The sequence below is a fragment of the Anser brachyrhynchus genome (assembly GCF_964034855.1).
Source record: "Anser brachyrhynchus genome assembly, chromosome: 5".
Classification (NCBI taxonomy): Eukaryota; Metazoa; Chordata; class Aves; order Anseriformes; family Anatidae; genus Anser; species Anser brachyrhynchus.
The window spans coordinates 6408933-6431631 of record NC_137699.1 but is presented as its reverse complement, the minus strand read 5'-3'; the positions used below and the strand labels follow the sequence as shown (position 1 = coordinate 6431631).

At 38.1% G+C, this 22699-nt stretch overlaps 1 protein-coding gene and 1 long non-coding RNA gene across 9 annotated transcripts in view; one reads left to right on the top strand and one right to left on the bottom strand.

The window, feature by feature from the left end:
* The window catches only part of LOC308195236, a 303868-nt gene that overhangs the window by 31521 nt on the left and 249648 nt on the right, over positions 1-22699 (bottom strand). The window lies entirely within an intron of this gene.
* The window catches only part of SPON1 (spondin 1), a 330516-nt gene that overhangs the window by 303698 nt on the left and 4119 nt on the right, over positions 1-22699 (top strand). For all 5 annotated transcript variants that reach the window (XM_080592283.1, XM_080592282.1, XM_080592281.1 and 2 more), the window contains 8 exons: positions 16871-17072; positions 17249-17389; positions 17898-17973; positions 18399-18581; positions 18937-19107; positions 19226-19393; positions 20300-20464; positions 22016-22279. In XM_080592283.1, coding sequence (XP_080448409.1) covers positions 16871-17072; positions 17249-17389; positions 17898-17973; positions 18399-18581; positions 18937-19107; positions 19226-19393; positions 20300-20464; positions 22016-22279 — 1370 coding nt within the window. The remainder of the gene's footprint in view (positions 1-16870; positions 17073-17248; positions 17390-17897; positions 17974-18398; positions 18582-18936; positions 19108-19225; positions 19394-20299; positions 20465-22015; positions 22280-22699) is intronic.

The window sequence follows — 22699 nt, the reverse complement described above, 5'->3', positions numbered from 1 at the left end:
CAACAATTGACTAAAAGTCATGAATAACCTTCTTTTGCATAATCATGAGTTATATATCTAATATATAATATAGTGTGATACTGGTGTCAAAGAGGTGCTACAATGTGTCACAATAAGCAAAACCTAAAAACCTTTCTGAATGTGTTTTACAACAATTACAAAAGGCATAATACTATTGAGCTCATTCACAGAGGCCTGAAGTACCAAAAGTTGGCAAATTCAGCCTGCTCACACTTGAGTTTTCCTCCTGATTCAGTATGCCCCTGGGGCTATCAGCTCCCCTCCCTTCTTTCCAAAACAGCAAAGGAGACAGAGCCTGTAGCAACTGCTCATTCTTACCCAGATCTGGAGCAGCTGGTGAGCCCTTCTGCTTCCACTCCAGTCACCTGTAAAAATGTGTGAGAGGGGGGTCTTGGCCAGGCACCTCTCATGGATGCATCGTGGAGTTACAGAGCTTTTCTTCTCCTCTGTCAGTGCTGGTCAATGAGGCTACAGCTCCTCAGGGCCAGTGGTACCTCATTAAGTAACGTTTCAAGCTCCAATTAAACTGAGGCCAAGAAGTGTGTAAGTCTGCGTCTAAACCTGACAGTCCTGCTGAAAGCCTTCGGTTCTTGACACCAGAGGTAAGAAGGGAAATATAACCGGGAGCTTTTCTTCTGCTTAGGAGAAAGGAAATAGACTTCTGCATGCAGATTGAGGGGATACAGACTGCCTCCCCAGGGAGGGGTCTTTAGTTTCAGACATGAGTTTGGATAGAACGCCAGGTGCTGAGAAAAGTTGCCAGCGCTAAGCAGGGAAGGCTACAATGATACTGAGTAATTTTCTCAAATGCTCTCAGTTAATTACTGTTAAGGCTAACACATTTGGACATCCTGTCATCCCTCAGTAAGACAGCATGGTATGGGAACTGCATCCCACCATAAGCTTAGTACTTCACTGTCTCTTATCATTCCCCTCCTCAGTTCCTATATGTACTTGCTCTTTGTCACGCTTTTTTATTTGTTTCGCTTCCTGTCGTTAATCTTCATTACTCTCCGTCCAGTTTCTTACCTGGGGCACCAATATGCAAAAAACTCTCTTAAACTGATGCATGCAGGAGACAATTTTGGGTAGTCTTTGTGAGCTAGTGTTAAGGCTGCCTGATGGAGAGAGCAACATTGGGAGCACGAGAGGAGTGCCATACCAAGCAATAAACCAGCTTTCTGTTGCATGTGTTTGTATTATCAAGTTGTGTGTCTGAAATTCTGACTTTAAAGTACTTGCAGGGAATGCACTCTTCCTTGAGCGTAATGGTATCAGTATACAATATGCTGTCAAATGGAAGTAGATTTTCTTATCTTACTTGTATAAACAAGAGCACAGCTCACTGCTGCCTTTCTCTCAGCTGTGTTTCAGGCAGAAGCAAATTTTACTTTCATACTCAGCTTCAAATCATTGGCCTTTGGCAAAGTGAAAGATAAAATACAGCAAATGCAGATGCTACAACTGGTCTCCAAATCTGCATATCTGGCAACTGCAAAATAAGCAGGCCATGGCAGCAGAATTTGGTGATACAGAACACAAGACTTTCAAAGATAGTATGCATCACACTCCACAGGAGCTAATGCCCTTAAAATTCTTGCCTGGAATCCCTCTCCAGGCAAGGAAGTGTTCCTAATACAAACATGGATCAGACATGGGATGGACATTATTTTCCAGTATGTTATATATTCCATTACTAAATGCTCAGTACCATATAAATTATTAAATACTGCTTTAGATACTCCGTCTTTCCAGGTATTTTTATATGTTAATTCTGGCTGTTCCTGATTCATGAAAAGGCACTATTGACTTGAAAAAATGAAAAATAACTATTGATTGAAAAAAGGGCTTTAGCTTTCTGTCCAAATACCTTGCAGACTAAAAAAAATGGCAAGAAAACTTCACTTCCCTGCACAAATGAGCTGCCTATTTCCATTTCTTTCCTGTCCCTTTCAGCCTTGGAGCCCCCGTTAGGAGAAAGAATGTGTTGAGAGAGAGGTCTCCATCAGTGTGCTTGTAATTATTATTACGAACATCATGTGTTTTCAAATTAATTTTTCTAGTTTATTTAATTATTTTAGGCTTAATAGATCAACCTGTAAACAAAATATTTCAATGCAAATATTCAAGATATGAGATTAGCTTATATTAAAAGGTTAGGCTTTCCTGAAATATTCATCAATGTTACTTTTCATGCTCCTGTCTTATTTTTTTCTTCTATGCGAAAGCAACACTTTTTTCCAAACTTTTTACCTCCTCCGTCCATTGCTAGTTATAACCAATGTATATTGAAGTGATAAGTATTTTTCTTGATTATAATTTGGAACTATCTGAAGTCTAAAATATCATCTCCTCCTTCCTTATGTCTCTCCTGTTTCCATTTCAGCTCTCTGTAATGTTTGAGTGAGTGGTCATGCTCCTGTGGTTTTCTTCTTCCTCCTGACTGTTTGCAGACCTTACTCTATTTCTTTTCCATTTAAGCAGCTCTTCCCCATTTATTTGGAGATTACCTGAAAACACTTCAGTAAGCATTCGAATGAGAAGCTAGGCAGAAAAGGAGGCCTATTCCTTTACAATTCAGATGGATAGAACAATTTAGTCCCAACAATTTGTAAGTTAGAATGCTCTTCATCCTTTACAAATTATCCCATCAATCCCCTTCCGTTCCGAGTTTTACATATCCTTGGTATCTTTCCTCTGACTACAAAGAGGTTAGGGCTTTTCTTCCTGGCTTGCACAGAGAAACATCAGAAAATAAGACAGGATATACCCAAGTGTATTTTTCAGCATCGAGACAGATAAAAAGACTAAGCTGGGCAATAAAGCAAACTCTTCCAGAAATCAATCAAATAGTATCCTATAGAAAGGTGATGGGAAATGCAAAAGGGCTCTGATCCAATATATGTTTGGGCTGATGGGTAACACTCTCTGGAGAAAATGATGCAGACACATTCTTTTACATATTCCTGCCTTTGTTCTATGTGAAAATTCTTTCAGTTTTTACTTTCTCCCAGAATTCTTCTGCCACAATTTGAGTAAAAAAGCAAATGTTTGGAAACATGGAAAACAGTCATCACTGTTTTGATCCTGCAGTGAATTTGTTGTACTTTGTGAGTCCTCATCACAGTCCTTGGGAATTCAATGCCTCCTCTCCGCTCTGCTCCCCTCCCCTCCCCTCCCCCCCCCCCTTCTTTTTTTCCTCTTCTTTTCTCTTCTTTTCACTGTAACTTATTGTTTTTGTGCCCCCAAAACTGTTCCTCAAGGTAGCCTCAATGTTTAGGTCATTGGATGATTACTTATATACTGTTAAATGGAGAACCACTTAAGTCAGATATGGAACTCTTTACTATCTTCTGAAGTGTAATGAAATAACTCTCTCTTCATCTTACTCTTCCTTGTTGAAGATCTCAATTTATTGTGTCTGATATCCTACTCTTTACAACTCATACACCCTTAATGTTGTCTCGTCTCACTGATAAATACCCTTGTGTAAAACTAAAGATAAAAGCCCAAGGCTGTGTATACAGTTGCATACTTTTAAGACAGCTTCAGCAGTGAAAGCAGATTTAATAACAATTTGTGACAACATTACTGTTACCAATATTATCTAATCAGTTCCATCAGATGGCAGAGAGCTGAAAGACTCCAGCCTTGTAAATGTTATGTGTCACTGAGCCTCTCTTTTTACTTCTCACACACTGCAAGTTTTGCATGGTTCACAGAGAGAGGCTAATTTACAAAAGGACATTGGAAAGCATTTAAACAACCATTTGCTGTAAACACCTAATTCCCAAAATTTCAGCTTTCATCTTCAACTGAAGGTTTCTGAAGTGTTTACGTACCTAAGTAGCTATTAGTGACATTACTAAACGCATAAAAATACAACCAACTTTCAGTGTTCCCAGAGCTGACTACATTTTCTCAAGGGTGAGGGGACCTCTGATAGGCAACAGATGGCAACCAACCCAAATTAACTTCCATAATTCAGTTGTTCCCCTGCCTATTTTATCAGCAAGGGCTTGATCCGACAGAAATCTTCAAGCATACTATTTGTTAGCCACACATCCATATGGCCATTGAAATAAAGACTATTCCTCGTTATACGGAAGATTCTCCTGGTACATGGGAGGTCTACATTTAATTCTCTGCTCCTCCTGATGAGATCTGAATGGCAACACCTGTCTCTGAATGTAAAAGTCAAAGCAACCTCCACAGTGAGAGCCCCTTACTATCACATATCGTATTCTTTTTGCTCAACTTTACATGGAATATAAAGTATTTGTTAGGAAGAGAAAGAAAGCAATCACTAGGATTTGCCCCTCAAAAGAAAGGAAGGGGAGGCAGAAGAGTCTCTGAGAAAGAGATTCATGTTGAAAGTGTTTGGTAAAGAGCGAGTTAACCAGCTTTGTAAGATGGGGAAGGGTATGTGTGGAATAAGTACAGCTCAGTGGCATGTTCCCATTAATTAGAAATCGCTCTGTCTTTATTTTATGGCAGTTATGCAAATGACGATAGCTTTTTCATTTCCCTGGCTGCCTTGGGAGAGAGACTGTTCCTGGCCAACAAAAATATGTTGTTCCATTTCCAGGTTTTTAGCCTTTTTTTTTTTTTTTTTTAAACACACCTTCACAGTATTTAAAATAGAATGAGTGAGTTAGGTAGATTTTGGAAAAGAAAACACTTACATTGGTTTCCTTTTTTACTGAATTCAACTTAGGAAAAAATGTTTATGTTCACCCAAAAATACATTTTAAAATAAATGATAGTGCAAATAGTTTGCTTAGATCTAGTTGAAACTGATTTTCCATTACTTGTTTAATCTCTCTGTGCTGGAAATAGGTAAATTAAGTATATTTGCATTCCATTCATAATAAATGCAGTATGAAGATTTCAAATAGGCGTTTTCCTACCAAATAAATACATTATTTGAGGAATATTTTTAAGATTTTATTAAAATATTTCAGAAACAATCTTTTTAAAATCACTTATAAAACTGATGTTTATGCCTATGTGTCTGGAGAACATGAGAAATGAATTTGACTATCCATATATGTGAATTATCTATTTCGTTCTAAACTGTATATTTAGATAAAATGTAAGCATTCCCATTCCATGGCTTAAAGATAGCATTTTGCCCTTGAGAAGTTCTATATTAAAAAATATTTATAGGGCGTATTTAAAATCATTACCTTGTTGTGCTACCTACTTCGGGAGTAACATTTTCTGGAGAATTTAATGTGTAGACAGTTGGAGGAAGAAGAAATGGATGCCCAGTGCATGGCCTTGACCAGGCATCTTACTGTAGAAAAAAAGAAAAAAAAATCTGTTTTCTCCCTGCTTGCTTGGTACCTCTGATTTTGGTAAAACTAAACTAGTATCAATGTCCTTATTCTCCCTTATCATATTTTAATTTGACATGGCTCACAGCAGTTAGTTATAACAAACATTTGGATTGAAACCGTGCAGCGCTTTATGCCAGCCACGTCCCTTAGGTGGCATTTTGGGTCGGGTCAGGTCGGGCCGTGCAGAAGGCGTGTGGTGGCGGCACGGCTGGCCGGGCTGTGCTGCCCTGCGCTGAGCAGCCTGAAGCAGAAGGGTGGCAGAAGCGCCCTCATGCAGCCGTTAGGGCCAGTCAGCCCCTGGCAAGCGCACAGCGACCCTGGCACAGAATGAAAGCACCTCGTGTACACCTGTGTGCTACAGCTGCACCTGTAGGACGTGGCCTTCCTACAGAAATGCTTTACCTCTCTTAGGAAATGCTCCACTTTCTGCAGGGACAAAAGGTAAGTGACTGGCGTAGACAGAGATGGTTTGTTTAAGCATTGAGGAAATCCGCATAACCAAAATCTGTCCAATCCAGTAGTGCCGTTATGAAATTAAAGCACTGTGTGCACGGCCTGTATCCTGGGGATGCTCTGCCATGCAGGCGATGTGCTGCGTGCCTCGGTGCCTTGCTGCCACCACCTGTCTTGGCGTAAATGTGCCTGTTCTCCAAACCCTGCCAGAAATCCTCTCCTCCTGTTCTCCTCTGGAGCCAGACAGTTTGCAGTGCCTAACTCAGAATCCCAATGTCAGTGTCAAATGCTGTTCTCTACTAAATCTGTATTAATCAGCATTGAGAGGGGAAGATTCAAATCAATGCACCTTTCAGCTCTGATAACAGAGAGGCTTTAGATAAAAAATAATGAAATGCCCAGAGCCCTATAGACTAAAGAGCTGACAATGATGTCTGTAAATTAATTCGGTGAATTAGTCTTTCTGGAACATCTTACTAAGGGTTGGTAGAATTATTCACAAGTACCACACCAAACTCTTCATAGCATGCACACTAAAATTCATTGAAAAGTACCTAATAATTTATTAATTTTCTTGATTAATTATTAATTAATAATGTATTAATTTTCTTTAATCAACTTCAGTAGAAAAGATGCAGTTTTGAATTTTGCAGCCATTCCAGTTCCTGTGCATTCAATTAGAAGATTCCTTATGAAATGAAACCATACCTTTAGTCTTTTTGAAACATCTCAGGGTAACTCCTGAGATTTAAATGGAGAGGAGAGGAGAGGAGAGAGGGGACGGGACGGGAGACCTCAAGTAAAACACCCACATCTGTGCTCCTATGGGGTGTTGCACAGTCTGTTGTTACACCCATTATGATTGAGTGCTGGCACAGAGTAGTATCAAGTTATATCAGGGTTTGCCTGAACACAGAAAATAGCACACTCAGTCACTTTGTTGTCTGAGTGAATTTGACCAATGGTTTCATATTTTAGCGAGTGTAAAATATGGGAAATGTTATGTATCAGTTAGAGTTCACCTTGCATGATACTTATTACAATACCTTATTTTCTGTTGGTTTAATTTCACTGTACATTAAGTATTCGGATTGAAATTTCCATGCCAAGCTAGAGGAAAATACAGTGTTTTACTTACATTTAAAATGTTATAATAGTTATTTAACTACAAAGGGCTTGTATTGCCATGTTTTGGAAAAATGACTTGATAATCAAGGACTTGAAAAACGCATTTACATCTGACCAAGTTTAATGAATGTGTAAAGATCTCAGTATTCCCATGGTCACTTGTTACTGTGTGGCAGCTCATTATTTCTTCTGAAACTAACCTTATTTGAGATGCCATAGAAAGCATAAATGGATGAACAAAAGTTTTAGGAAAGACTCAGTGGAAGCTGGAAAAAGAATGTGAGAACAAATTCAGAATGCAGAGCTCACACTGGTGGGGGAAACATTTTCAGCTTGAGACCTTTTGGAATGCAGAACAATTCACAATAGTAGAAGTGAGACATTTTGGTGAAACAGCAAGAAGTGGAAGAAAGCAGCATATATGAACCAGCATTTGCACACTGTATTATGGCCAATATTAGTCTTGCAAAAAGACTTCAGTTTATATATCACAGACTGATGGAGATGATGAAACACTTATTCTTTAGTCATTCTACAATGTGACATTTTTCTTCCATTAATTATGAGTGGGGAAAAAAAAAATCCCGAAGTGAAAAAAATCCTAAAACTAGAGTCATAGAACTGTTCTGAATCCAACCTATTTCCTTAGAAGCAAGCTTCTTTAAATTAAAAGCTTTAATAGGAAATATAATAAAGGCCATAAAGATGCCATTTTGGAGACAAAAAATAAATTATCTACAGAATAAATCAAAAAATGTCAATTAAAATAAGTATTCTTTTTTAGTTTTATGTATTCAATTTATTTATTGAGATCTCTTTGTCATAATCCTGTATGGAAAAATGCTTTCTAGCAAAATATTTGTTATGCAGAGATGATGAAAATGCTCTATCTTCAAAAATCTCAAGTTTCATGCTGAACTGCTCACATGGGAACGGGTTTGCAATTATAATAATCAATATTTCTCGTTTTAGACTTTAAAAAAAATCCAGTTAATTATAATCTGTGGTGGTAACAATAAATTCCTGCAGAGCTTTTTAGGGATGCTATCATACCTACCACTGAGTAAGTAGTACTTAGATACAGTACTACTAAAAAGAGATAAAGCCATAAAAAAAAATGTATATATTCTGGTAGCTCTGTGCTTTTTAGCTGTAATTGTTCCCTAGCATGGATGTACTATTTGCACCCAATAATTAAATATTTTAAGCAATTTGATGGCATGCATCCTGGGAATAGCATGTGATGCACAGATTTTTGTTGCTTCTCCCTCTCCTCCAAAATAAATGTTCTGTAAAGTGTATATTTTGATTTTTTTCCTGGCAACTTTTTATTTCTATAGTGCCACTACAACATGTGTCTTTACTTTTTATTTCTAAAGATCTAGACTTTTTTTCCACAAATCCCAATTGCTCTTGTTATCTTCCACTGTCACGTTGCACTGCCTAGCCTAAAATGGGGTTAAATCGAATATCTGTCTGTCCAGATGCAAATGAAGTTTCCTTCCACTATATGACACTTCAGTACTAAGAAACATTTTCAAAGTTTGGGGATTTTGTGTACAAAATGAGAGGAATGAGAAGGCCAGACAGAGTTGCTTGTTTCTATGGTAACACGATGGTGCGTCTAGCTCAGCTATTTTCTCCTTCTGTGATTTTTTTAGATAGCTGGGATGAATCCAGTGAAGTTTAATATTGTCAAAAATAGAAGAATTCTAACCCCCAGTTTAATCAGAAATAGTAATGCATAAAGGACAATCTGATCTACAAAATGTATATATATGGGGGAAAAAGTTAGTTGTTGTGCCTTTTGATAACATGAAGGCAAGTACATAAACCTCTCTGGAGCTGCAAACCAATTCTGAGTGCTCCAACTTTGCATTTGGCAAGGGTAAATGTCTGCTTTTTAGGTCCGAAAGCTTTCTGTGGTATACCATGCCTTCCTGCGGTATATCCCTCCACCACAATGGTGATGTGCTGTCTTAAGAACCATCATTTTCCCCAAAATCGTATGGTGGTCCTGGCTTGCAGAACATGCTGAGCTTTAGGGGACGTACTTTGGAAGTTTCCCAGAAGTGTCAGTGTACTCCTGACAGCTGCATGCAGGAGTCATTTGTGTTGCACGATATCTTTATGCATCAGCAGAGCTAATCAAAACACTTCTTTTAAAAGGCCTTGATTTCAAAATGAAAGCTTTCAATTAACAAACTGATTTAAGTGGTAACTTTATGGTCTTATATTGAAAACAGAGTGCATAAAATCTTCCTAACATTTTTAGAGCAGAAATACTTGTTTCACTAAAGCCAGAAGAAAAACTTGAAGTCTCAGAGGACACAGTTTAAAAATCCATATAAAATAATTGTAATTTTTACCAGGTTTGATAATTCATCTAAATTTGAAATTGAATTCAGTTGAGCTCAAAATACAGATATACATTTGGATAATTAAGACAAAGGTTTTTAACCATATGAATTTCCACTGTATTAACATTTTAGGAACTAAATGAGGATGAGTAAACTCAATGCCATATGCTGTCCTCATAGCCGGGTTACCCTATTTTAATGGTTCTGTGGAGCTCCACTTAAATAAAGAGCATAGTCTCTTATTTTAAACAGAAAACAAGATTAATGCTGGGTTGTATACTAGCACCACAAATCTAGCATAGTCCTCTGCAAATTTCTACCTCTTCCAGCACAAAGTTGCATGTAAAGTACTGTGTTTACCGAAGTCTTCGCAGTTATAGTCATATACATTGATTAGGTTTTGATTAAAACCTAATCAAAAAATCACATCATACCTATAAAAAGAGTTAATGTCTTAACTGTTATGTGTATTATTGAGAGTTAGGGAAACTTCATTGTTTGGCAGATGGTCTGACACCCACATAAAGAAATTCATAATTCAATCTCAAAAAGTAAGGCAGAACATATGTGTTTGCTGGAAAAGAAAAAAAAATAATGTTTCAATCTTTTTTTTTTTTGTCAGAGCAAGCACATATGGCAGTTCCATTTTCTATCACTTACCATTTACTTTCTATTTAAAATTCAAATATCACTAGGCAGGAAAAAAAGTTGCATATTAAACCATAGAAAAGACTTCTTAACTAAGAACAATCACTGCAAGAACTTTACACAGTTTGTTCATGGATGTTAATGGTCATCCAATTAAAACAAAGTTACTCATCCCATTCTGTCTTTTCTTTTGTTTTCCTTACATGTTCCTCCCATTGATAGTTACTGTTTTGTGTTTTTTTTTCCCAACCATCTGTTGTCTTTCCTTGAGCCAAAATAATTTCCCTTCATAATTTGTGAGTAGTCTTGTATGCATTATTTTCACACAATTCTATGTCTATTTACTAATCCTCTGCCCTTCTTCCTGCATATGCACCAAGTAACTGGAACAATTTACTAGTTAAATTTCTAGCAAACAGTATCTATATGCAAAATTTAAAATTAAAAAAAAAAAAAAAGTGTCTTTATCTCATTTCATACTTAGGAATATAATTTACCCTCATTCACATGTCCAGACACCAAAAGGCATTTGCAGGTTAGATGAAATGGAATGTGTATTGTATTTATAAAGGTGGGGAGATGCTGGACATCTTCAGGGACTACACAGGGATCAGGGAAACAAAAATGCTGCCTGAGCTGACAGCACCAAGTGGGATAAGCACACCAAACTGGTTTGTGACCAACCTGTGTCAAGCATAGTTAGAAACAGGCCATTGTCAGAAACTGCAATCCTAACTTGAGCTGAGATTTTTTTTCCTATCAATGAAAGCCTGTACACATTTCTTAATCATATCGTTAAATTAGAAACACGCTGAAGGTGTTAAAGCAAATAGACGGCATGTTAATTAAAAAGGTATCATTACCTAAAGTAGCATTCAAGGTATGTTTAGCTGGCAGTACAAAAAAAAAAAAAAAAAAAGGCCAGAAAGAACCTGCTGTACAAAGCCCCTCGTTTTTATAATGCTTTTTAAAAATATTCAGAATAATGCTATTTCAGAGCAGCATTTGCTCTGATTAATGGCTTTAATGTCATGATAATGATGTAATCCCTTATTCAGTTGTGTACACAAGTGCATATCCATGTCTTTTAGGTGGTTATAGGCACTATTTTAATTTTAATAGCTTATGTACAGCAAAGTAAGAGGTTATGATGCAGGCCTTCCCCCCCCCCCCCCCCCCAGTAAATGGCTAAGAATTTGTCACAACTTTTTTCACTCTTTATGAAACAAAATAGACTATTACTGTCACCACCTCTGATGTGCTACTCAGACAATAACGGCTTGGCATTAAAGTACATTTCAACCTTTTTATGTGGCCGTCAGTCAAATTTCATTGACTCAGCGTTCATTTTATTGTAGTTTTCTTTTCCCTGGTTCTTTTTTGGGACATGGACAGGTGTAGATTAAGGTTAAATGCATTAGGTTAATTGCTTACCTGCTGTGCCTTTAAGCAGAACATAAGGAGGATTTTCTCTCTCTTTCTATGCAACTCCCAAATTCTGTTTTTGTGTTGATGAAACTTATTTTTGTCTACGTAATGGTCCTAAGTCTTTTGCGTGACTTTATGTTTTCCTTAATATATCATCTAAATAAGCCATCTAATTTGTTCTGTTAGTTGCAGACTTCTGGGAGAGCAGTATTTTCTGCTCCATTTCAGATTCTTCATTTTCATTTGTTTTCTTCAAAGCCAGTGCACTTTTCAGGATATTGTGACTTTAAGGTTCATTCAATAAAACAGATGCTGTGGATGTGCAGTTGGTAGGCAGTAGGTGCAGAATTGGAAGGTCAAGGGTGTGAAATGTGTTTCCATACTCGTAGTGTTATTTTTATCAACGGCAAAATGTTCTAAGTTGAATAAACAGATCATTCATCCTGGAAAAAGTATACCTGATGTAGTGTAAGCCCCTAAAAAAAAAAAAAGATTCACCAAGTTGAGGCATAATAGGTAATTCATTTACCGTTTCCTTAAAATAGGCAGTTTTTAATGATGTATGCAGTCAACTAATTTCTTAGCTAAAAAATAGTGGGTTTACTTCATTGGTGTATATTAGTACCACATGTGATGCCTTTGTGGCTAGCACAACATGCTTGCATTAAATATCAGACTTTGCTAGGATTTAATTAACTTTAGAATTCAATCCAAGTACAATGTGACACATCTTGTAGGTTACAACCTGTGTCAGAAGTCAGTTTCAAAAGCTGGTGGTGTGGGTGCTTCAAAGGACTTCTGGAGGCGGCAACTAATGGGTGGCTAATTGATTTCCTAAGAGCCTAGATCTTTTAAGATGCATGTTCTTTAAGTAACCCTATGGGATGTTTTAAGACTTGTTGCTCCTCTTTACTCCCTTCCTAAGTGAATGTGTTGCCTAAACATGCAAGCCTTCACCACACAGTATTTGCTTGGAGAAACAGTTACGAAAGATAACAGGTTTCTGAGCCTTCCCTCTCCCATAAGCCACTCACCGCTGCAGCTGACACTGGTGTTTAGCCCGACTCCAGTTTCTTTTCCTGGAAGGTGTTCTGTGGCGTCACACTTATGTTCTGCCCCAACTCACTGTGCAAAGGCCCTTCTGGGAGATAGAGGGGAGCTGACAGGAGCGATGAGATGCTGCACAATGCATAACAGAGCCCCAGTCCTTGGTTTGCTCCTAGCACCCCATCCGGGGGGTGGCTAGAATTGTCCAGGGTTTGCCAATGATTAGAACCAGGCCAAATTCCTCAGCCATCTGCACTGGTCTCCAGCCTCGGGCTGTCGGGTGCCCGAGTACCAGCACCACCTGGAGCTGGCACCAGAACCGTGGTGCTGTGACCCGCAGCGCTCTGAGCTTGCCACCTCCAGCAGCAGTCGGACTGGGACAGACGTCTCCTGCGTGTACGCTTCAGTCTGCCTGTCAGAAAAGGCTGCTGCTGTATCCTCGGCACAAACAAGAGCAGATCCCAGTGTACTCATATGAATCTAGCATCTAGATCCTAACAGTAGGCTTAGGGTGATTATACCTTAATACAGCTTTGTGAAGAAACCTGGGGAGTTACAAGTTACTTCAAACTGCTATGTGCTCAGTATAGTTTTTAAATCCATGGAATCAAACAGATTTTTTTTCCCTGCAGCATAAAGTATATCAGAGTGCTCTACTTAAATAGTAAATGAAAAGTAACCTAAGGTTTTATTCAGCAAAATACTATTTTTACTGTTTCTATCCACTGACTCTCTACAATCACCTTCCTTAGCCATGCTTTAGTGCATTTTCCAGGCAAAGCATTAGAACACAACAGAATTGATTCAACACTCAAAAATATGTCTTGCAGAAAGTTGTGTTTTCTAGAGCATTGTCAAAGGCTTTCTTAACTCCCCCACTCCCAGCAGATAACACCAGCAACTATATATTTTACCTAGGGAGAAAAAAAAACTTCTAAAGCGATGTCATGTTTATGCTCTTTTAACCTTTTTAAAGAAAATGGGGGGGTGGGGGGGGCAGGGAGAGAAGCATTTTCTTGTCTTGCTGCATTTATATCATCCCTATAGCTGGAGATCCAAATAATGCTGGAGATCCAAATAATGCTAACAAAGAGAAAATAGAATAAAATAAAGAAAATGGGAAAAAAATTAGGATGCAGGACACTGTCCAGTACTTTGCTTCACTCTGGGTTATGTGACAGGAATTGTCAGCAGGCTGATCAGGTTCACAGTGGAAAAGTACAGCCTGCTTCAAGCAAAAAAAAAAGCAGCAATCCCAGTCCTGTGGGGCTCTGAAGGATGTTACCTAGAGTTTAGGATTTGCTTTGCAACTCATATTCACCTCCATTTTTATGCACGTATGTGTGTAGGGGAAGGAAATGAGCCACGTTTGTCTTTTACAGCAAAATCAATTCAGTTATAATCCTTATGTTTTTCTTGCGGGCATTAGCAAACATTCAACCTCTCAGATTAAAAATGCCTTGAAATTTAAAGGACTTAAACTGGCTATATTTACTTGCAATGAAAGCAGAAATAAAGATGCTCTACATTCCTATTTTGTTTTTATTAGGTGTGTTCACAATATAGGAGTGAAAAAGATGGGGTTTAGTGTGCACTTGTGTACATTTTCAGAGCGGTTTCCTTCAGGGAGATCCACAGGCCAATTTTAGGACACCTGAGTCAGATGTGTTGTTGAGGTATGTGTGGAAGGGTCTGGGTTCTTGCCAGCTTCATAAAGTCATCATTCATGCAGATACTGGAAATAGTTCAAATTCAAGGTATCCTGCTTGCAAGTGTCCATGCAGAAAGTAATTACCAGAATAAGGTAGCAAGCTCAACAAATGTATTTTATGATGGCACATATTTTTAAACTCTTCATATCAAAAATTTTGAAATGTCTAAGCTAGCATGTTATGGTGTGCTGCAAAGTGTGTGCCGTGTGTGTACAACTGCACAAGAGTGGAGGAAGGAAAATGAGAAAACTTGCTTCCATGCATCCTTTATTTATTTTGAATTTCTGCATTATGGGTCTGTCATGGGATAAAATACTGTAAAATGGATAAAAATCTTAAAGAAGGAGCAGAATGCAGCTGATTTTTGCAGTGTTCTAAGGCTGGAGAGCTACGAGAGCCTCAGGATCAGTGGTACAACTCAATACATGCAAAGTCATGTAGGCAGAGCATCTCCTAGTCAATTGTGTCAGTTTCAAAATATTGCTACAGGTGGACATAATATAATTCAAAATTAATAGTGTATTTAATAACATGATTAATATTTACTTTCCTAACAAAACACTCAAGAACTTAATTGTACCATGCCTATCATAGGGATAACAAGTGATGAAAGATTTCCATTACAATGTGTCTAAAGTAGTCTTCAAGTGATTTCAAACCCTCTGCTTTCAAATAGTATAAATGTGTCTGCCTTTCCTGGATTCCTGAGAGCATGTCTGCACAGCACTTTGAAACGTCATGTCAGGAAACGTAATGTCAGGAAACACGTACTTACTAACTCAATATTATCTCAGGTGCTAGACCCAGTAGACGGTGGCTCCATGCTGCCCTAACTCTTCCCCTGAAAGAGCTGATCTGGGTCCCTATTCTGCAACACACTTATTAGACATATTCTTAACCATAAGATCGGGTATACAAAATACTTTTTTTTTTTTTTTTTTTTAACTGTCTATAGTTTAGACTTCTGCTGTGTAGTTTTAAATACAGAATTCCTTTAGGGAGCTCTTAGAAACACGCATAAGGTAGTAAGTCCTGTAGTTATTTAAAGTCAGGTAGGCTTTTTAAGAATAATGTATGTATATGTAATGTAAGAATAACTGCTATGTGTTTGACAAATAAATATAACAGAATGCATATAACAGAGAGCAGTTGATACCTTCATTCATTATTTTATTACTTTACATTAGAGAAATTGTTCCATTGAAATCAGAGTTCTGTCATGGGAAACAAAAAAGCCACTTCCATCTCTTTCTGGGAAAGGTAGGATTAGTGTCATCAAACTCTTAGAAGTTGTTTCTTACTGCATAAATTGTCTTACATTGAATTAAAGACTCTGAGTAGAAGAGTTTCTGAAGACCCCAGAACAGAGGTGGCCAGGACATTTTACCCATTAACAACTGCCTTTTTATGCAACTTTCCTCTTGAAGGGAAAGAAGGTACACTAACTTCTTAGACATCTTACATTTTGAAACTGCATGATAAGTACTCAAGAACACCATCCTTGGACTGTTTTGGTTTGTTGTTGTTTGTTTGTTTTTAATTGTACTGAGAACACTATGAGCCAGAATAAATGCACAAGCAAAAAAAAAAAAAAATGCCACTTTTACGGTGTGGCAAGCATTTATAGGAAGAATAACCTTCTTATGGCTGGAAAAGAACAGTGTATGTGCATTATGTACATGCAGGTACCTAGCCCCCCAAAAGCTAGGTAAACAACATGGGGGAAAAAAAAAAAAAGCTTACATTAAAAGTAAACATTTGTGGTCTATATGTTCGTAAAGCAATGCATTTTAGCGTAAAACTGGAGAAAACAAAAACCAAAAACAATCTGATGCTGTATCAATCCAGTTCCTGTAACTGAGGAAGACTTGCACTGACAGGCTAATTTTTGGTGGAATAGGACTGCCAAAGTCATATGTTAAATAACTCAGCATGTGTTGTTGTTCGTGGGAAAAGTGCCACAAAGAGTTCCAGCTTTTCAGCTGTTAAACAGAAACCTTCAGTTCAGGCCTGATTTTAATTTCTGTTTGCATAGGACTGAGATAGTTGCTCCTCAGCATCTCAGCGCACTGCGTGATTCAGCGCGATTCCTTCCCAAGAGAATGCTTGACAAAGGCTGGATGAACAGAGGTGCTTTCACATGCACTGGCAGAAACCTGCAGAAGCCTTGGCTGACCTCTCTAGGACTGGCAGCAGCCATTAATCTCTCACTTACATGAGCATTAAAACTCTGCTAATGAGTGCTTTTTTTCACAGACGCACACTTCCAAGATCTTTGGGCACTGGGATTTGTATTATCTATTTGCACTTCGGGGGGGGAGGGGGGCTGTTCCAAAAGCATCCCAGCGACCAGAACCTCAGCATGACTCCTGCTTTTTTTTTTTTTCTTTTTTCCTTCAAATTTTTGTGTCCTAAGAGGTTTTATTATTATTATTATTCTCTACTTGAGGCATAAGCACGCTGCTGCAGGTCTTTGCTGTTAGATCTGTCTCACCCACTAAGCTGTACACCTCCCTAAATAATGCCAAGGCTGTTTCTCAGATGGCACATGGAGACCGAAAATACAGAGCGCTGTATTTGTCCTCTCCCTTGCCTGCTTCTCCATCTCCGCATACCAGACACACAGTGTCATGCCAGCGTTCACTAGCTCAGTTTGAAGCACTGGTTTCATTGCCCTCTAACCGCTAACTTGAATTCAATTGATAATAGCCTTCACACGTCCAATTTGCAGGAGAGCTGCTCCCTCTGCTGAGTTTTCTGTTGATCGCCACCGGCACCTGATGTCCTTCCTCACCATGCTTGGGCCCAGCCCGGACTGGAACGTGGGCCTGTCGGCCGAAGACCTCTGTACCAAGGACTGTGGCTGGGTTCAGAAAGTTGTTCAGGATTTAATACCCTGGGATGCTGGCACAGACAGTGGAGTTACCTATGAGGTATATGAACTATTTGTAATGTATTTTACCTAAGCTTATTTACATAAGTTTACCTTAAAGCAGTGAAGAATGAAAGCTATTTAATCAAAGGTAATGCCATATTTGCCTTTATGCTACTCTACTAGTTTCTTTTTAAATCATATTTATGTGTTGCTTTTTTTTCTTTTTGATTGCAGTCACCTAACAAACCTACAGTTCCTCAAGAGAAGATCAGACCACTTACAAGCTTAGATCACCCTCAAAGTCCTTTTTATGATCCAGAAGGAGGCTCTATTAAGCTGGTAGCCAGAGTTGTCATTGAGAGAATTGCACGCAAGGTATAACATACATGTATATTTATATATATAAGGTATATATATATAAATTTATGTATATATTATATTTTTATATATATTATATATTTATATAAAATATATTTAAAGATATTGTATATACATAGACATATAAAATCCTCAAGGAAACAAAACCACACTCTCTCAGACAAAAATTTATTCTTCCTCTTCTCACCAAATCTACGCTCCCTAGCCTACCTTCAACAAAGATAGTGGCAGAAAATACCTAAAACTTTCCTAAATTTAAAACTGTCTAAATATGCTGTTTATCCTATTTGTGGTAATTAGTGCATCTGCTTAGTTACAGGTTTTTGTTGTTTGTTTTTAATACACAAGAATTAGAAGAGAAAAAAAGCATTATGTAAGGAGTTATTCAGTGTATCCTGTTGTTACTGCTGATCCAGTAGTGCCTCACAGAGTACTGTCTTAGCCCCTCTGTCTGCACACACGTATGAGTTTGCTGTATCTAATCTCCACAATCACTTCTTTGCAGGGGGAGCAATGCAATATTGTACCTGATAACATAGATGATATCGTCGCAGATCTAGCACCAGAAGAAAAAGAAGAAGGTACTTTTCAAATTAGTTTGTGTTGTAGTAATTTATATATTGTTCCATTCTCCACTATTATTTCTAGATAAAGTAAAAATCTGACAGAAGCAGAAGACCCTCTCAGTGTCAAAAAGTGATTTAGTTTGCCATCTTTTCTGGTATATGCTATTAGCCTTTCCTCTTACAGAAAAGGCATCAAATGTATACCTGGCAGATAACATTAACAGTAAAAGTAATAAAAGATAACCTTTTTGGGGTTCAACAAATAAAATGATAATTTTAAAATCAAATTTGACTTTCTTTTTTTCTTTTGGGTTAAAATGGAGCAGTTTAAAATACAGAAGGAAATAATATATTAGCATCTAAAGTAATCACTAGCCAAGTAAAGAGAATCAAACGGAAAATAATCTGCTTTAATGTTTACTGCCTTTTCTTATTTTTAGATGACACCCCTGAGACCTGCATATATTCAAACTGGTCCCCGTGGTCAGCCTGCAGCTCTTCTACCTGTGAAAAGGGCAAGAGGATGAGGCAGAGAATGCTTAAAGCTCAACTGGACCTCAGCGTGCCATGTCCAGATACCCAAGATTTTCAGCCGTGCATGGGTCCAGGCTGCAGTGATGAAGGTAATCAAGAGGAAAGGATGGAAAACATTTTGTGGAATAGGGACCACTCTTACTTTTCCTTCAAAGTTCTTAAAGCTGTTGGTTGCCATAAGATTTGGGTTATGTCAAAAATAAGAATAATTGCAGAAGAATGCAAATTGAAGAGGTCTGTGGTCAGCTCTGCAGTTTAGCTGAGTGGGTGCATGAAGTACACAGAATTATAAAAGGAAAGGAGTAAAGTAAGCAATAGAGAAGACAGAATGTGTGAAGCAGCATAAAAGCAACACTGCACATTAACGGGCAGCTACAAATTTATCAGGGGAGTGGGCAGCAAACACGTTAATATTAGCAATTGAAATGGTCCTCTGTATTTTAGATGGTTCCACTTGCATGATGTCTGACTGGATTACATGGTCCCCCTGTAGTGTTTCCTGTGGAATGGGAACGCGATCTAGAGAGAGATATGTAAAACAATTCCCTGAAGATGGCTCTATGTGCAAAGTGCCTACTGAAGAGACTGAGAAATGTGTTGTAAATGAGGAATGTTGTAAGTATTTCATTTAGCTTTGTAAAATCCAGCCAATAGCAGGATCACTGCCTGAAACTTTTTTTTTTTTTAATATGAGCTCTACTAGTGAAGGATTTTCTCTGTCCATTTTGAATAGCCCCTAGCAGCTGCCTTGTCACTGAATGGGGAGAGTGGGATGAATGCAGCGCTAGCTGTGGCACAGGAATGAAAAGACGACACAGAATGATCAAGATGACTCCTGCTGATGGATCTATGTGCAAGGCAGAAACTACAGAGGCAGAGAAATGCATGATGCCTGAATGCCGTAAGTGACCGTGAATTCATCTCCTCTGCTGCAAAGACTGTTTCTGACACATTCCTCCATCACGCCACAGAACATAGCTAAACTAGACGCAGCATCACTTTTTCCCGTTCTCCTTCAAATTAGATCCCTTAGGGAACATGCACTATATGCTGCTTTCATCAAGAGAGATTATCAGTGAAACATATTCAGTGGTATGCTGTTACTGTATTACCCATACAGTGATGTGTATACTCACAAGCCATGCATAAGCAACGCTAATTTTATGGGCTGTGAGGTCTATTTATGCCTAGAATAAAACCATGTCCCCTCATTTTAGCCTGTGAGCAGTTCAGAAATTGAGGTGCACATTTTGTGCAACCAGCCATCCTCCCCCTTACCCTGTCTAATAATATTGTGTTACATTTTTTAAGAGATGTTAATATTTTCATCAAAGACAAAAATAAATTAAGTTATACACGATTTCTGGTAGCTAAAACATGGAAGATAAATATCCCATCTTAGACTACATCAGTTTGATTTCCATTTCTGGGCATAGGAAGAATATAGGCTTTTTACAGAAATTATTATCAAAATGTACTTCTTAAACTATTTATTCCCTGCAAGCACTGGGACTTTACAGAGATGAATAAGGTGGAGAAAAACCTTATTCATGTTTATGTTCATTGAGAAAAACATAGCATAGAAAAAGTGTTAAAAGGCTTGCTTGGTTTTAATTTTTATTTTTCTGAGCTTCTGCAGAAACATCATTCAGCTTGTGATTCATTTTGTCCAAAGTGACAGCAACGTATGATTGGTTGCAGGCAAATGAAAGATAGAAGTATATTTTTCATCTGTGTTATTTTCAAAATGTATACCTTTGTAGACTGTGTTTAGCAAACATTCATTACCTTTTTATTTTCATATTAGATACCATTCCCTGCCTACTCTCCCCATGGTCTGAATGGAGCGACTGTAGCGTAACATGCGGGAAGGGAATGCGCACCCGGCAAAGAATGCTGAAATCTGCAGCTGAGCTTGGGGACTGCAATGAGGAACTGGAGCAAGCAGAAAAATGCATGCTGCCTGAATGCCGTAAGTGTGGGAAACCTGGGAAAGAGAAGGCCTCTTTATACGTGTTAGTCTATGGGTCAAAACTATCATTTGTTAGTATAGTGTTTTTTTAAATTATTTTTAAATATAGTTACTGTATGGACAATTTTTTGCTGATTGACTTTGGCTATAAAACATAATTTGAAAGTTTTAGACATGTGGTCTCTGAAACCCAGAATGCTGTATAGACTAATTCTGTGTGTTATTTGTTTGTTTGTTTTTGAGGGGGGCACGATTAGAGCACTCCTTGTCTCTTTAAACTCTGTAAACAAGTGATCTGATACAGTCTTGCATTGATTCTTGCTCTCTATGTGTATTACTCCTAAGTCAGCCCACAGGGGCAACAGTAACATGGAAGTGTTCTCTTCTGTGGATTTTTTGTTTTTATTGCACACTTTTGTCTACTGAGAGATGGAATATGACCATGTTTTCATCTCACCTTATTCACCTTATGCAGAATGTGCCCAAGGAAGGAGGGAGGGCATTAGCATCACTTGTGTAATTCTTGCAGCTCAAAGAGTGAACACAAAGGAAGCTCCATCTTAGATACATCTCTGAACTGTATTTTAGCCTCTTTACTGATCTGCATCTCTTTGCAACCTTGAATATCACATGGGCCAGTGGATGCAGTGGAGGCAGCTGCATTGATTTTATACCTTATTCCACTACCATCACCCCTTTCTTGGGTGGTGGTGATTTCTAGTTTTGCAGTCTTGGTGAGGAGTGATAGCCTAAGGCATTGCTGAATGAATAAGATATGATTAGTGCACTGTTGCCAGCAGGTTTATGAAGCATGATATCTGATTACATTATTTATCACAGAAAGTATTGGCTAGAAAAGGCTTTTCTACTGCAATTTGCTAATTCAGCTTTTCTTAAATAATGTGAAATATCATTTTGATTACTATTCACAGGGCCTGTGAATAAGCAGCACTAAAAGGATGAAAACTTTTAAGACAGCAGTATTACTGACGTTTGCTTACTGCACAACACTGATAAAAATATGATACAAGTTCTTTTCCTTCTGTTTTGCTTTAAAAAGCTCCTTTATGTTTGGGGTTTTGTTTGTTTGTTTTGTTTCCTCTTCTGTTTTACTCAGGGCCTCAAAGTAGATCAGTTTAAAGCTCTCCATCTATCAGTAAAGCAAGGCTTGTATTTCAGGTAACAGTTTGAAAATATAACTCGATTTTTAGCACCTTTTCATTATAAAACAGACATACGGATATACAGACTGGAAAATTGAAGGCAGCACAAGAGAATTATTTACATGTTTGTTGCAAGGTTAGTGATCTGCCAGCGCCACTCTGGAAAAAGAAATTGGGGAAAGCACCAAATAATATTTCTGCTAGAAATGGCCTCAGAACATTTTGATGTGTACCCTCACAAAATTTGCTGAAAAGACTGGAGGTTTAAGTTGCATTCACGTATTTAGGATGCAAATGCTCATTGGGCACATTTGTATGTTTCTTCTTGACCTTACGTTTAGGTTGCCAGCTAACACAGATTTCGTGTAATACTTCTGATTCTTTGCAGCCATCGACTGTGAGCTAACAGAGTGGTCCCAGTGGTCCGAATGCAATACCTCATGTGGAAAGGGCCACATGATCAGGACAAGAATGATTAAAATCGAACCACAGTTTGGAGGAACAGCTTGCCCAGAAACTGTCCAACGTACAAAATGTCGAGTAAGGAAATGCCTGAGAGGCCCAGGTATGGAAAAAAGGCGCTGGAAAGAAGCTCGGGAAAAAAGAAGAAGTGAACAAGCAAAAAAAAATATTGATAGCGAGCAATATCCAGGTGAGTGTGAAACCATTATTTAGTATGCTCATGTCTGACTTTTGTGTGTAAAAGGAAAGAGTTTGTGAGCAGCTTCTCTTCATGCTGTGATAATTTTTTTCACTATTGCAGTCCAGGTAAATTTTTAGTAACAAAATAAAGTACATCTGTTTCAGTGTTTGGCTGTCATTAAAAAAAGTGCAACATGAGTTTGGGGCACAACAGAGAAAGGTTCACATATTTGCACATCATCACGGAGAATATTTTAGCTCCTTCCCTACAAAGGGTAGAATCTGAAGAATGTAGAATTGAGATCTGGCAAAGGATTGATTGTAATGTCTATGGGACTTAAGAATAACCTTTGTATCCAGTTACCTTCAAACTTTGGAAGTGTTTGTTCCTGGATTCAATGCTAAATTCCAAAATTGATTAGCCTTCTAC